This window comes from Cavia porcellus, unplaced genomic scaffold (assembly GCF_034190915.1).
Source record: "Cavia porcellus strain 051 isolate PalLab524CR breed Dunkin Hartley unplaced genomic scaffold, mCavPor4.1 scaffold_19, whole genome shotgun sequence".
NCBI lineage: Eukaryota > Metazoa > Chordata > Mammalia > Rodentia > Caviidae > Cavia > Cavia porcellus.
This window is the reverse complement of record NW_026947502.1, coordinates 1,029,251-1,043,193: the sequence shown is the minus strand read 5'-3', so window position 1 is coordinate 1,043,193 and position 13,943 is coordinate 1,029,251. Positions and strand designations below refer to the sequence as shown.

Here is a 13,943-nt window from a genome sequence, read left to right as displayed (position 1 = left end):
GGATGAACCGTGTGGACAGTGGCAAATGCATTTGGCTCACCTGGCTTCCTGTGTGGACAGTCAGCCCAGTGAGGCGGGGCCTTGATGGTGGGGTACCTGGGACTTGTGGCCTCACCTCTGCCTGGTCCGCTTTCCCGGGTCACTAACCCTCCTATGTGGCCTGCTGTGTCATGGCACTGGGAGTCCCCTCATCAGGCCCTCCTGCCCTTCCCATCCGTGCTGAGGTAGCCCGAAAAGCCTCATGTGGCCCCAGCACACCTGCCTCAAGAGATGCCGAGAGAGGGCAGAAAGAACACCGGAGCACACTTGCCCATCTGACCCTGAAAAGGCCTCCGGGTCTTCTGCCTGGGCGGCCTCCTTGCTGCCTCTGCCACTTCTAGCCGCATGACAGCAAGACATGCCTGACAGCGAGAGTAGAGGCTGAAGTCTACGGCCAGGGCCAAACACTGCCTCGAACCTCATCGCTGTCCTCTGCTTGTTGTGTGGCCGCAGCAGGTCACTGGACACCTGTACAAACCTTTACTGGGTAATGGCAGGATCTACTTAATGAGTAGCTGTGAGTTCAGACACCTGCCACATAGCAAGGGGCTGTTCAGACAAACGTGGCAAGACATTCCCCACTCCTGGCATGCTGCTGGCACAAGTGCAGGGAGGGCCCACAGTACACGGCCAGCTTTTGAGAAATTACTATCAAATAAGGCAGAGGGGGAAAAGAGTGCCACTTGGCTGTTATTTCTTCTTGAACTGATCCTTGGGGAGGTGGTGGGCAAGCCACATGTGTAACTGGGCTGTGGCTTGAACAGGGTTTAATTTAATGCATGAACAGTTCCCTCACGAGGGCCTTGTCCCGTGCTGGGAGCACTGAGGTGCAGAGCAGACCTCACAGAGTGACTCAGGAGTCCGCACAGCACACGGGGCCTGCAGAGCCCCCAGACTCTGCCCGGGAAGGGGGCCTTCCTGTCGGGGCGGGCAGACGGCTCCCGTGCTGCTTTTACAAAGACGGTTGTGGCTGTCCAGTTCCCCGAGAATCACTCAGTCCCTGCCCATCCTTGGCATGGCCTGTTCTTGGTCGTGTTCTTCCCCTGGGTAGCTCTTGCTTTCTTGCCCCTCACTTCCTGCCATCCTCATGGTGAGGAGGGTACCACATCTGTCTTATCTGCATCTCTAGCACCTGGACCGAGCATAAGTCAGTTGCTAAATAAATGCATAGTTGTTGAATGAAAGAATGTGTGGGTTACTGCGTGGATGAGGAGGCAAAGACAAGTGGCCTTAGCAATGCTGGATCCGAGACACAGCCACACTGGAGAGGCACACACATGTTTTCAGGATCCATGGCACATCTTGTTGGTTGAACTTGTGAGGAAAGAAGAGGCAGGAGAGGGGGACACTGCTGAGCCAGGGCTCCCCAAGCATCAGGGCCTCTCACAAAGGCAGCATGGCACCTGACGGCATTCAGCGTAACTCTCAGATATCCAAACTCGGAGGTGCATGTGCACTGCACTGTGCCATGCACTGTGATGACCTGCGTCCCACGACCCAGGCAGAGGCCCAAAACTCTGCTGGCTGGGCTACAGCTTAAACCCCCATCGCCACCATTTACTGAGACTCCTCCGCCAACCTTGGCACTTCTCATCCTCACAATTCCCTAAGCTGAGAGATTTCCATTTCTGTGAATGGACGACGAGCATCTGAGGCTCTCGGTCCATCACCTGAGTAATTCAGAGCCGACTGCAGGCTGGGCTCACCCACGTCACTCAGCATAGACTCCTTCCCCAAGGGGCGAGAAACCGTTCCAGCAGAGAGGCCCCAGCTTATGGGTAGATGTCTGCTCAGGGCTGGACAGACAGAACTCAGTGTTCCCTTGGTCAGGTCTAGCCCTGTGCCACTGCACAGGTACCTGCTCCTCTGCCCCGGGACACTGCTGCTTCTGATTCACCTTTCTGATTCTTTCTGGCCCTCCCCACCAGGTCCCTGATGACCACAGCAAGGCAGGCTCCAGCCACATTTCCCCATCCTCCTCTACCCTCCTCTACCCTCCTCAGCTGCCCTCCTGAGCCTGGTGTAATCCTTTCTCCCATCCAACCCGACCCAGTCTTACTTCCTACTTCCTTCTGCAGTGCCCGACCTCCAGGAACTCCTGGGGATGCCCAGGGCTAAGTGCAGTCGCCCTGGAGCTCACACCTGCTCTTCCCAGCAAAAAGTATCTTTCTCTTCTGAACTGTCCCCTTTTTCTGTCATCTTTTCATAACACCCCCATTCTTTACCTTTACTTCTCACCATTTACTGCCCCCCCCCCCGCCCCCGCACAGGTCCATCAGATGATGGGGCATTAATGCCACTGAAGGAAGGAACAGTTCTTCCACTTCTGATTCTCTCAGTCTTTCCAATGAAGTCAGTAAGGAGGTCTGTGTGGGGTGCTATGCTTTTGTAACATTTTTCTCCCACTTAGAAATCTGTGCGACCACAGAGGGCAGGTTCCAGGGCCAGAGCATTTGGGAGTAGTCATATCCACAGAGTGAAGTGACAAGGGACAGAGGAGGGATGGGAGGAACAGAGCGTGGCAGAGACTGGGGACCGGTCAGGTAGACGTGGAGGCCTTGAAGCTGCTAGAAAAGCCTGGAGGTTTTAACAGCAGGACGACGAGGAGAGCATGAGCATGGGAAGTCCGAGATGCAGAACCCATGACACTTCTTTTGGTTCCAGGGATCAAACTCAGCACCTTGCACTTGCTAGGTAGGTGCTTATGCCTCTAGCCTCCATGAGACCTTTAAAGAAAAGGGGCACCTTCAAATCAATGCAAAGATAGCCCTAAGCCACATAATGCTCCCCACATGCGAGAGAGCTAAGTGCTTAGAGAGATGCCAGGACAACCAGCTCAGCCACGAATCCTGCACCACCTCCTCACCCTGACACTCAGAGCTTTGGACAGCTTTTTAGGGCTTGGGTCTTAAAACTAACAGGGGAAGGGAGTGAGGAAATGTGGAGTGACAGAATCTGCGACTAGCAAGAGGGGCTTCTGAGAGCACTAGGGACGGGACTGCGGCCCCTGAACCTCATTTTGCCCAGTCTGGGGCTTTCCACAGTCCTTGGCACGAAACTTGAGAGATCGTTCGGGAACTTGGCTCAAAGGCCCCAGGAGGGGCCAGGAGGGCAGAAGGCCCTGAAACTCAGGGTTCATCCCCAGGAGACAGAGGGTGTAATGGTCAACTTAGGAAGGCAACCTCCCCTGGGAGCCTGGAAAGGAAGTAGGATCTGGAGCACTGAACCCCTGAAATCTCTGTGATCCCAGGAGTGTCCAGGATGGAGAAGAGAGGAGTAGTTCAGGACCTGGATGATGAGGAGGAAGGCCGAGCTCACGGTGGGCTGGCAGGAGGCCACTGATTCTGATTTGATTCATGCCGTTTGGAGAATCTTTCCTCATGCTGGCTTTCCAACAAGAAGATGGTCATGTCTGTGACTGCGGGTGAAGAGCTCCACAAAGAGGTCCAGCTGTGGGTATTTGACAGTTCTCCTTCCTACGAAGAGTGGGACCCTCCTGCCCAGAGGGCCCTGTTTCCACCAGTCTACTGCTTCGCAGAACAGAGGGGACTATCTTTTAGTCTATGAACCTAATGAGCCCCACATTGGATCACCCCATACCCAAATCATGGCCAAGCTGCATTTCTGCTCCAAGGAACTCATAAAATTCCTGTGCTTGTGTGTATGTGCGTACACACGAGTGTGTGTGTGTGTGTGTGTGTGTGCGCGCGCGCGCACGCGTGTGCATGTTAGGAGAGAGTGGGACAAGCCTGCTCCCCCGGGTGAGACCCCTAGGAATAAGGAGGCCACTAGGTCAAGGGCTGCAGAGGTTGTGGCCCCTCCTGGTGACAATTCCTGGTGATTCCTCAAAGAAAACCAGAATAAGGACGGCAGTGCCATGAGGCATGTGGCCCACAGCCAAGTTCCCATAGCAAGGCCAGGGCCAGGAGGCCCAAGTGGCCACAGCACAGGCTCAGGAAAGGCCTCGGCTCCTCTAGACCTGTCCTGACCCAGGCCTCCTTGAGACTCCGGGTTAAAGTTACTGACAGACAAATCTACCAGATAACAGGAGATCTGCTTCCTGTAGCAAACACAGACAAGGCATTTCTGGTTTTAAAAGAAAAGTTTCTGATGTCCATGTTATTTTAGGATTTCATAAAAATGAAGCAACAAGTACTGCATACGCTTCATTTTATTAAAAGAAAAATAAACTTTTAAGGAAAAAAAGAAAGTTCTGTTAAACTGCCAAAATGGTTGTAAAGAAAGCCAAAACTTACTTTCAGTGAGAACTGTTTCCTCTGGAAATTAAAGGCAGATAATCTGATTAAATTACTTAACTTTGTAAATTCACCTTTAGAATTTTCTTCCAAATTGTACGTAACCTCAAGTTAATTTTTTATAAGCTATTTTTTGCTAAATAAAAAATAATTCCTCCATTTAAAGCCACTGTTTATTAGGTAACACTACGTCATAAAATTTCCAGAGGTTTCTATGAACACGGAAAAACCCTGATAGATAAAAGTGACCAATGGAGGAGGCATGCGATAATTGGAAGGAGCAGGGAGAGGGGGCGGAGGGAGACGGCAGCAGGAGAGCCTGACCTGGGCTGCTGCCAACGGCGACTCCGCTGTCCCAGAGTGCCCGCTTCAGCTCTACAGTGGGCGGCCGTGTGCTGGGGCTGCCAGCTGTGGCCTCTGCGGCCCTACTGTGTGCTCTCTTTTCCCAGCTCCACATTCAGGGCCTCACACCGGGGACCTGAAACTAGCGTGGTGAAAGGACTTCATCACAGAAACTGGCAAGTGGGAGAGTCAGCTAACAACACAGGCCAGAACGTCACAGGGAAGGGAGAAGTCTCTGGGGCCCCTTCTAGTGGGTCAGGCTGCTGAGGCTTGGAGAGGCGTCAAGCCAAGCCCCCCGTGACCATTAGCCATAAGTCACCTGGAGTTAAAAACACCTAGCAGATTAGGGAGCACAGTCCTAGGCATAATAGATGACTGATACATAGGCCGGCGAACTGTGGGGGAGGACCCACCTCACATGTGGGTGGCACCAACTCAAAGGCTTGTTGCCTGGATGGGAGAGGGGGAGAAAGAAGGATTCAGGCTCGCATGGTGAATCTCCAGGGAGCGTCCAGGCCCTTGACCTGGAACTGTGCTACAGCCCTGACCCTTCTTTGTCAGTAGCTCTTTCTCCTTGGGCTTAGCCGCTTGGGGATCCTCTGGTCTCTGGAGTGCTGATGGCCACTGTGGACCCTCTTGCCTCTGATCACAGATGGCCACTGTGGACATTCCCTGTTCGGATCCTGCAAACCTACCTAAAAAATCTCCTTGAGTGCTTATACACATGTTCTCTGGTTCTGCTCCTCTGCAGAACTCTAGCCACTGCTAGGGTACTAACCCAGCTGCCCAGGTCCCAGAGTCTGTGCCCTCAACTCTTATCCTCACAAGAGAGGTCATTTCCTTACAAGGAAGAAGGGTTGTCCTATTCAGTGAGATTTCAGAGGTGGAAGAAATAGATGGAAGAATAAACCCTTGTCTGAGTCATTTAATCCCTGGATGGCCATTTCCCAAGCTAGCACAGTGTAGGATCTCTATCCCAGCTGAGAAAGGCAAGCCCACATTAAGTCCTCGATGAGCACACTCAAAAGACAGCTACACAAATGGACTGTGTATGTGACTCAGGTGTCTTCTAGTTCTGAGAGAAAAACTTTGCTTCCTGCAGAGAAACAACGAACAGGGAGAAAGTGTGCACACAAGGAGGGCAAGTCTGCAGAATGGCACGATCCTATGAACAGCAGCTGACTTTTAAAGAAACAGTAAAGTTTGTTTGACCCTACTGGGCCTGTGGCGCCTTGGCAGTGAACAGAGGTGCTATGGTTTATGTCTAGAATGTCCCCCCATGCCTCGTATGTTCAGAGGGGACTTTGGGAGGGTGACTGCATCATTGGGGTGCTGTACTCATGGGTCTGTTAGCCCTCAATGAGGTACTGCTAAATGTGCTGTCAGAAGGTGGAGCCTGGCTGGAAGAGGTGAGGATGGGGGTTGTGACCTGGGAGGGAGCATCTCTCTCCTTCCCCACTCTCTGCTTCCTAGCTGCCATAGGATGAGCAACTTTGCTCTCCGTGCTCTTCTTCTTCCTGTTGTTTCTTCCTCGGGGCCTGTTGACCATGGGCCTCTCCTCCTTTAAACTGTGGGAGCTGGCGGTTGGTCCCCGAAATGGGAAAGTGACTAAGACAGAGGAGGTATCAACTGATCCCTGCGCTCATCTTCTGCCTGGGGTGGGTCCAGTCTGAAAGTGCTGTATACCTGGGGACTGTGCATGGAACAAGATGCCGGTGGCCTTTGCCTGAGATGCTCATGGCCAAGACTGCTTCTGGGATTTGCAACACTAGACTACTCAGGAGTAAGGGACATGAACGTGTCACTCCAACTGCAGGAGAGTGAACAACAGCCCTCAGAGTACCAGGCTCCAATCCTCAGAGTCAGTAAAGGCTGCCTTTTATGGGAAAGAGCATACTACATGAGAGAGTAAGTTACAGATCCTAAACTATAAGATTATCCTGCACGATCAGGGAGCCCTAAAAACACATTGCCAAACAAGTGTCCTTCGAGGAGAGAGAGGAGGAGCCTTGACAAGTGAAGGCAGCAGTGTGACCACAGAGCAGACTGGTGGATGCCATGTCCCCAGCCTGGTGTGCCTTGTATCCCTTTCTCTCTATACATATGGCAGGCAGGGGCAGGGGGACATCCTATGTGCTATTTTTTTTTTTTTTGTCTTTTTCCTTTTTATCGGTACCAGGGATTGAACTCACGGCTGCCTGCTTGCAAGGCAGGCGCTTATGCCGTTGAGCTAAATCTCCAGCCCCTCCATGTGCTATTTTAAAGCATTGACTCAGGATCTCAGGGTGATCTTCAGATTTGATGAAAAGTGAAAAGCTCCACTGACATGAATTCTGCCAACTCTGTAGTTTGGTAACTAATTTTGTTTGCGGCAATTAAAAAACAATTAAAACATGTTTAAACCATGTTATGAAACCAAACAACACCTTTCTCATGGCAGCCCCAGAGTGCCAGGCTACTGTAGTCTCCTCACTGTGGCAGATTTACCTGCAGTGCTACCCAGACCCTGATTCACCTGCCCCTTCTTGGACCAGCAACACACCCACATGAACTGCTAGACCACAGGGCCTGAGAAATGGGCCTCTCCACAAGCAACTCTTCACAAAAGCTGGGCGAAGAAGGGAGAAGGGGAGACGGGAGAGGGGAGAAGCAGCAGCAAACTCTCCCCCTGGGGGAAAGTCAGCAAAAGTCTAGCAACCCTATCAACCAATCTGCATGCAAGTGCATAAGCGTCTTTCCAGCTAACTTCTCAGGGTCCAGGGAGCTTCTGAGGGCATCTGCTCAGTGAGGGAGGATTAAACACTGTCAGACCCCAGATTTCTGTGGAAAGAGTAGCAAAGACAAAACCTGAACCTGGCTGTCCACTTGCTGATAAGGAAGGAAGGCCTTTGGTTTCAATTCCTGCAGGACCCTGCCGAATGGCCCAGAAAATCTGATATTTTAAGGCTGTTTTGAGTGGCAGTGGGAGGCACATACCTAACAGTGTCTATTCAAACACAGATGTGCACAGGTCTCTCTGGGCCTCAGTTTCCCTGCATGTAACGTGAATACGCTTACATGGATCTTTCTGGGAACAGTATTTTCCTGTATCCTCATACCAAGAACACGGTCATTTCATTTTCTTGTAAAACCGATTCGATTTTCAAAAACTTACATAAATTCATTACAAAAGAAAACAACTCTAAAACGAAAACCATTCAAAGCCGGCTGCCCACTCCTCCTCGGCCAGTCGGCCTTTTTCCTAAGCCACTGGCCTGCAAAACAAGGCCGGTTCAGACCTCGGCCAGGCTCACAGCTGGCACGCCCCACCCCGTGGCCCTCCGTGAAGCCAGAGAGACGCCTTTCACAGCTTCAGAAGTTCCACCCGGTTCTCCAGCCACAGGGGCCTGGAATGGGTAACTGAATCCTACTCAAGAGGAAAAAAGCACAGTGACCTTTTGTCCCAGCAGAAGTTCCTGGCTCCCCAGCAGCCGGCGGAGGCGGCCTGGCCAGGAGAGCGAAGAGTCGCGGACGTGCGCGGGGCCCAGGCTGCGCGGAAGCGGCCCTGCAGGACCGACAGCTCTGGCAGCCGAGGCCCTCGCCGGGACCCTCGCCGAGCTCCCGGCATTTTAGTGCCCTCCCCGCCTCGCCCGGAGGTCTTCAGCAAAGAAAGATCCCACGCAAAATCTATGCTTCCAGAGGCAGAGCTCGCGGTGCCACGCGAGGAGCGCGCAGCCTGGCCGCTCTGCCCGTGGGCGCCTTTGTGGACGACGCGGGCAGCGTGGAGGAGCGCGCGCGCCCTCACCTGACACAGGTGGGGACGTCTCTGCGTCGCGGGGGTCAGGGGGTGTCCGAGGCCAGCATCCCGGTACCTCACGCCCGAGGCAGCGCCCGGGGGCGGGGCGGAGCGGCAGGCCCAAGCCCCCAGGCGGCGCCCGGCAGTGGGCACCCGGCAGTGGGCACCCGGCAGTGGGCACCGGGCTGGGCTCCGCGCGGGCTGCGGGCCGCGGGCAGGCCCACTCACCGCACATCCTGGCTTCGCTCCGCTGCGGCTGGTCGGGTCGGGTCGGGTGGGTCCTCCGAGCTCCGTGCGCTTCGCGCTCCTTGCAGCTCCGGCTCCCGCTCCGGCGCGGCCTCAGCCCTTATAGCCGCGAGCCCTCCGGCGGGGCCGCCCCGCGGCTCCCATTGGGTCCCGGTTGTCGTGACAACGGCGAGAGCCAGAGGCGGAGTCCAGGCGCGGGCGAGGGGCGGCTCCCGGTCGGGACAGCGCGGCCAGGGCGTCCAGCCCGGACGGCAGATGGCCGGCTTCCGATCTGGGGTCTGCCTCTGCCCGGGTGCGCGACGCGGGCCGGGACTGCCCCATGCCTCGGTTTCCCGCTCTGTACCACAGTGATAGCAGCGGGACCCACTTCCGGGCCGTGCTGAGGATGGACACGTGGTGTCCTCCTGTGCCAGGCGCAGGGCGCACGGGCAGCCGCCAGGTACCTGCGCCCGGACACCGCCCGGAGCCCCCTTCTTGGTTTGAGCCCTCCGTGCCCATCATCTTCGCCCAGCACGAAGGCGAGCCACAGCAGATCAAAAGCCCAGCAGCACCCGGGAGGAGACAGAAGAAAAGCGCAGGGCTCCTCAAAAATGGGCAAACGCCTTTCCCCAAACCCGGTGCTGACAGCCAGAGCTGGAGGCAGGGCCCTAGCTCCAGGGGAGCTGCACCCCAGACCTGCCGCACTAGAGCCGGATCCCCCCGCCCGGGGTCCGCAGCCTGACCTGACCCGCGTGAGTCACTCGCGGGAGGCTTGGTCCCTGCCTGGTTCCCGACCGTCCCTCCCTCCTTGGCGCTCCAGCAGTCTCCTAAGGCAGGTCACGAGAACTGGCCCAACATTTGCGTATGTGGAAGCCATCTGGTGTTTTCTGATGTTTTTCTTTTTTTCCCCCCTTTTTCATTAAAAAAAAAAAAAATCCTGAAATTCTAAGCAGATCCTTTCCAGTCATGTTAGGAAAAGCAGTTCTTTAAGTCTTGTCCAGGGCATCTCCCCCACACTTGTCTGCTCTCTAGCTTCACCCGGAAGCTGTAGGGGAGGAGATGTTGGTTGTGTCCCTCAAACTGCTGAGAACTCCGAGGCTCCAAGGGGGTGAAGGAGAAGGCCTGGCCGTGTCCCCGCCGCCGCAGCCGGGGCGGGGGGAGTGTGATTCTGGAGGGGTTCTGGAGTTGCTGCTTCTGCCCCTCCACTCTGCAGGGTCGCATTCCTTCACACCACACTGCCTCTGGCCTGTCCTGGGCCACGGACTGTAGGGACTTGATGAGTGAGCCCCGAGTTCTACCCCAAGCAGCACCAAGAAAGTGTCCTCCTGGTACTTACACAGTGGTGGGAAGCAGAGAGCAGGGCAGCTCCAGGTGGGCTGCCGCAAGAGGGAAGCGGGGACAGGCGGGGAGGGTACTAGGTCCGGGCCAGTGCAGGTGGGCAGAGATTCACAAACTGGGGAAGGGAAGGAGAAGCAAGTGAGGTCTACAGTTCAGCATGGAGATCTGGATGCTCTGCTCCATGCTGCCCCACTGAGCTGAGAACAGGACAAGGTCATAGGCCTTCCGCTCCATTGAGAAGGGTGGAGTCCTAGGTCCTGCAAGGTTCAGATCTGTCCTCCAGCCTCCTTGGTGAGTCTCCACAGTGAGGAGTGGAGGCAATGGCAGTACCCCCAGCATACGGCCTCCTTGGGAACCAGCGCCTGAGAGTCCTCTGGGAGGCAGCCTCCCAGTCTGCCCACAAAGCCTGTAGGCCCATCTGGCCATAGCATGGTTTGGGCTCAGCACTGGATCAGTCTGAGCTTGTGACAACTGCTCATGGACATGGGGAGTGCAGCAGACTCGAACTGGTCCTCTCCTCCTCTGTGACATAGTTGGTAGGGGTCACCTGGGGCACTGAGACCTTTTTATCACCTTGGTGGTAGGGAGAGACTTTCTGAGGGTGGAGTGATCCTGTGCAAAGCAGGTCCTCCAGGATGGAAAACGATGCATGTTGGGGACGTCCATTGTTCAAACATGTCCTTGCAAAGGTGTGTGTTGGAAATGTCATCCCCAGTGCAGGTTAGGAGGTGGGGCTTTGGGCAGCAGATATGGCTTAGTAGCAGTGTTTGCCTAGCATGTTTAAGGCCCAGAGTTCTACCCTGAGCAGCACCAAGAAAGGTAGGATCTTTAATTAGACCGTGAGGGCTCCACCACTATGAATGGGTCAGTGTCAATTATTGAAGGACTCCAGACTGCAAGCCTGTTCTTCCATGGACTCCCCTTCACCATAGATGATGCAGTAAAAAGGCCCTCGTCAGATGTGGTTCCTTGGTCTTGGGCTTTCTAGCCTCCAGAAATATGATCCAAACAAAAGTTTTACTGTTTAAAAATGATCGTTCTGTGGCATTCTGTTATAACAGCACAAAACTAAGATAGACTCGGTAAATTATCACCTTTGTTAAGGCACTCTCTAGTCACTTCTGTCCCGTGCCATCAACCTTCAACCTGCTGGAACTGGGAACGAAGATTCAGGGGCGCAGTCGGGCAGCAGCTGGTGGTCTCAGCTATAGGGACCAGTGCTGAAGACAGTTCCCTTTCTTTTTTTTTTTTTTTTTTTTTTTGTCTTTTTCCTTTTTATCGGTACCGGGGATCAAACTCACGACTGCCTGCCTGCAAGGCAGGCGCTTATGCCACTGAGCTAAATCCCCAGCCCCCGACAGTTCCCTTTCCGATCCTCTTCTTTGCTGTAGACCTGTCCAGAGGCAGCCCACAAGGCTCTGGGAGTTCAGGAAGATTAAACAGCCATGGTAGAGGGACAGATCTGGATTGGGGAGCTGAAGTATGGCCCCTCTGGGGGACAGAGGATGTCAGACAGAGTGTAGATGCCCTTTCCTGCCTGGCCTGCTACCCAGGCTCGGAGAGAGACTTCCAAATGTCCAGTGCTCAGAATGACCTCCATGGTTGGCTCTAGTCTCACCTTTACTGCTGGCCATCAGGCTGGTCGCAGGCAGAACTGAAAACAGCCACAGACAGGGCTTCTTCACCTACGCAGGTGTTTTACAGCTCTTTGCTACTGGAAGGCGCACTCATTGATCTCCTAAAGTACCCAGAGACTCAGAAGACTTCATTTTTCTCCCCCCTCCATCACTCCCAACAGAGAGCCCAGCCAAGTTTGAGCTGTCCTGGTAGACACGGTGTATGTCTGTCTTCCGGGCACAGGCCCTGTTTAGCTACTTTTCCTGGTGACATTTCTCTAGGGTCTAGGGAGTATTTCAGGAACTGTGGTGTAGTGAAGACTGCCCCCGAACTACAGCTAACAAATGTGAGTGTTCCAGTGAAACTTGTACCAACCTTGCTACAGAGTCCTCGCTTGCCTCCACTCTTGCTGACTGTGCCTGAGCTGTGACTCCAACAGCAGCCTCCTCCCTGTGTGGAAAAGCCAAGCAGAGCTTTGTGTTGCCCAGAAACCCAGTCCAGCCAGGGCCTTTTGAGCAGATGACCTCCAGGGCATTAGTAGAGGGCCCAGGAAGCTGTAGATGTAGGGGCTAAGGCTTACAGCCAAGACCCTTGTGCTAGATCACAAGGTGTGGGGTAGTACCAGGGGGACTTGAAGGGGCCTGTCAGCAGTGCCAAGATGTACACTCCTGTGTGCTCTCCAGCCAAGATAAGCGGGTTGGTGCTGTGGGGTAATGCTTGTGTCCTCCCCAACTTCAGACATAGAAGTCCTAAGCCCCAGGGGAATAGGTAACTGAGGGGAGGATGGCCAGGTGGGAAATAATCAAGGTATAAAGGACAGATATTAAAGGGTTAGTGTTCCTATAAAAGAGATCCTAGAGCATTGCCTTATGAGGACACAGCTAGAAGGACCAGGAAACAGATCGTACCAGACACTGAGTCTGCCAACATCTTGATTTTGGATTTCCTAGCCTCTGAAATTGTGAGAAATAATATTCTGTTGGTGAACACCACTCAGTTCAAGTGAACTAAGACAAGTGATGATGGTCTTTCTACTCCTACATAGTCCTATTGGAACTCATCCTTTACCAAGCAGCAGTTATTTCAGGCAAAGCAACTCCTCAGGACCTAAAAAGCTCATTTCAAAGTCCTGCATGTCTTAGTTACTTTTTCATCACTGGGACAAGATACTTAACACTTGCAATTAAAAGGAGAGGTTTATTTTGGTCCAATTCAGAAATTTCAGTCCACATTCAGCATCTTTAACATAAAAATGGCATAAGGAAAGCCTGGGGAGAGGAGAACAGCTCCTGTCATGGTGTCAGGAAGCAGAGAGAGAAGGGAGCAGCTCGGGAGGAAGAGACATCTTTTGGGGTCATGTCCCCAGGGGCTTCCCTCTTCTGATCAAGTAGAATAATTTGAAAAACATTGCTGGTGTTTTTGGTGAACAAGGACTCCACTAGCAGTTAGAGTGCAGATCGTGTGTGTTGTGCTCTGGCAGAAAACTTGTCTACAGTTTGCTCCTGTCCTGAGACTTTGTGGGAAGCTGAGATTAAGAGCGGCAGACTGATTCATCTGGCGTCTCCCCCCAACAGCAAGTCAGCTGTTGTTCCCCCAAAATTCTATAACTTCTCAAAACCCTGCCAAAAGCACATGAGTCTTTTGGATGATATTATTGCTCTAAACCATAACATTTCCCCCAGATCCCCTTGACCTGTGGTTAGAAAGAATTTTCTTTATATAAATTGTATTTAGTCCATCTCTAAAAGCCACCAAAATCTTAAATTTCAGCCTTGCTGCAAAGTTCAAGCCCAAAGTCTCCTCTGAGACTCAATGTAAACTCTTAGCTGTGAGACCCTGTGTAAACCAAAAAGACAGTTAAACCTTGCTGACATACTGTGACACAGTGTAATGTTCCCATTCCAAAAGGGATAAATAGGGAAATAGAAAGGAACAGGACCAAAGCAAACATTCAATGTCTAGCTCCATCTCAGCACCAGGGGCAAAAATGTGAACTCCAAATGGCTTGAGCGGCCCCACCGCTGTGCCACTGTGTGTTGCAGTCCCCATCCCTTCCCTCTTAGGCTGGGTTTGCTCACCGCCTGCAACTTTCTTCCCGGCTTGTCCAACTTTCTGAGGTCTCCACTATTTCACGCTCACACATTCATACATTCCTCTCAGGGGCACACTGCCTAACCTCCCAGCCAGTCTTCTGAAATCTTTGTAGAAGCTTCTCTAACCAGATGACTCTTGCATTCTGTGTGCACATAAAACCAGCAACATGTTGATGACTACAAGGTCTGTTGGCAAATTCAGGAATAGTTGAGCCCCCTTGGCCCATGGCTTCAGAGGCCTCTGAGATCTGACTAGCT

At 53.3% G+C, this 13,943-nt stretch overlaps 1 protein-coding gene across 1 annotated transcript in view; it reads right to left on the bottom strand.

Annotated features, from left to right (window-relative positions):
* The window catches only part of Gfpt2 (glutamine-fructose-6-phosphate transaminase 2), a 37,353-nt gene extending 28,571 nt beyond the window's left edge, over window positions 1-8,782 (bottom strand). The window contains exon 1 of the mRNA XM_003461092.4: window positions 8,641-8,782. Within this exon, the coding sequence (XP_003461140.2) occupies window positions 8,641-8,647 (7 nt within the window). The 5' untranslated portion in view covers window positions 8,648-8,782. The remainder of the gene's footprint in view (window positions 1-8,640) is intronic.
* Window positions 8,783-13,943: the final 5,161 nt, after the last annotated feature.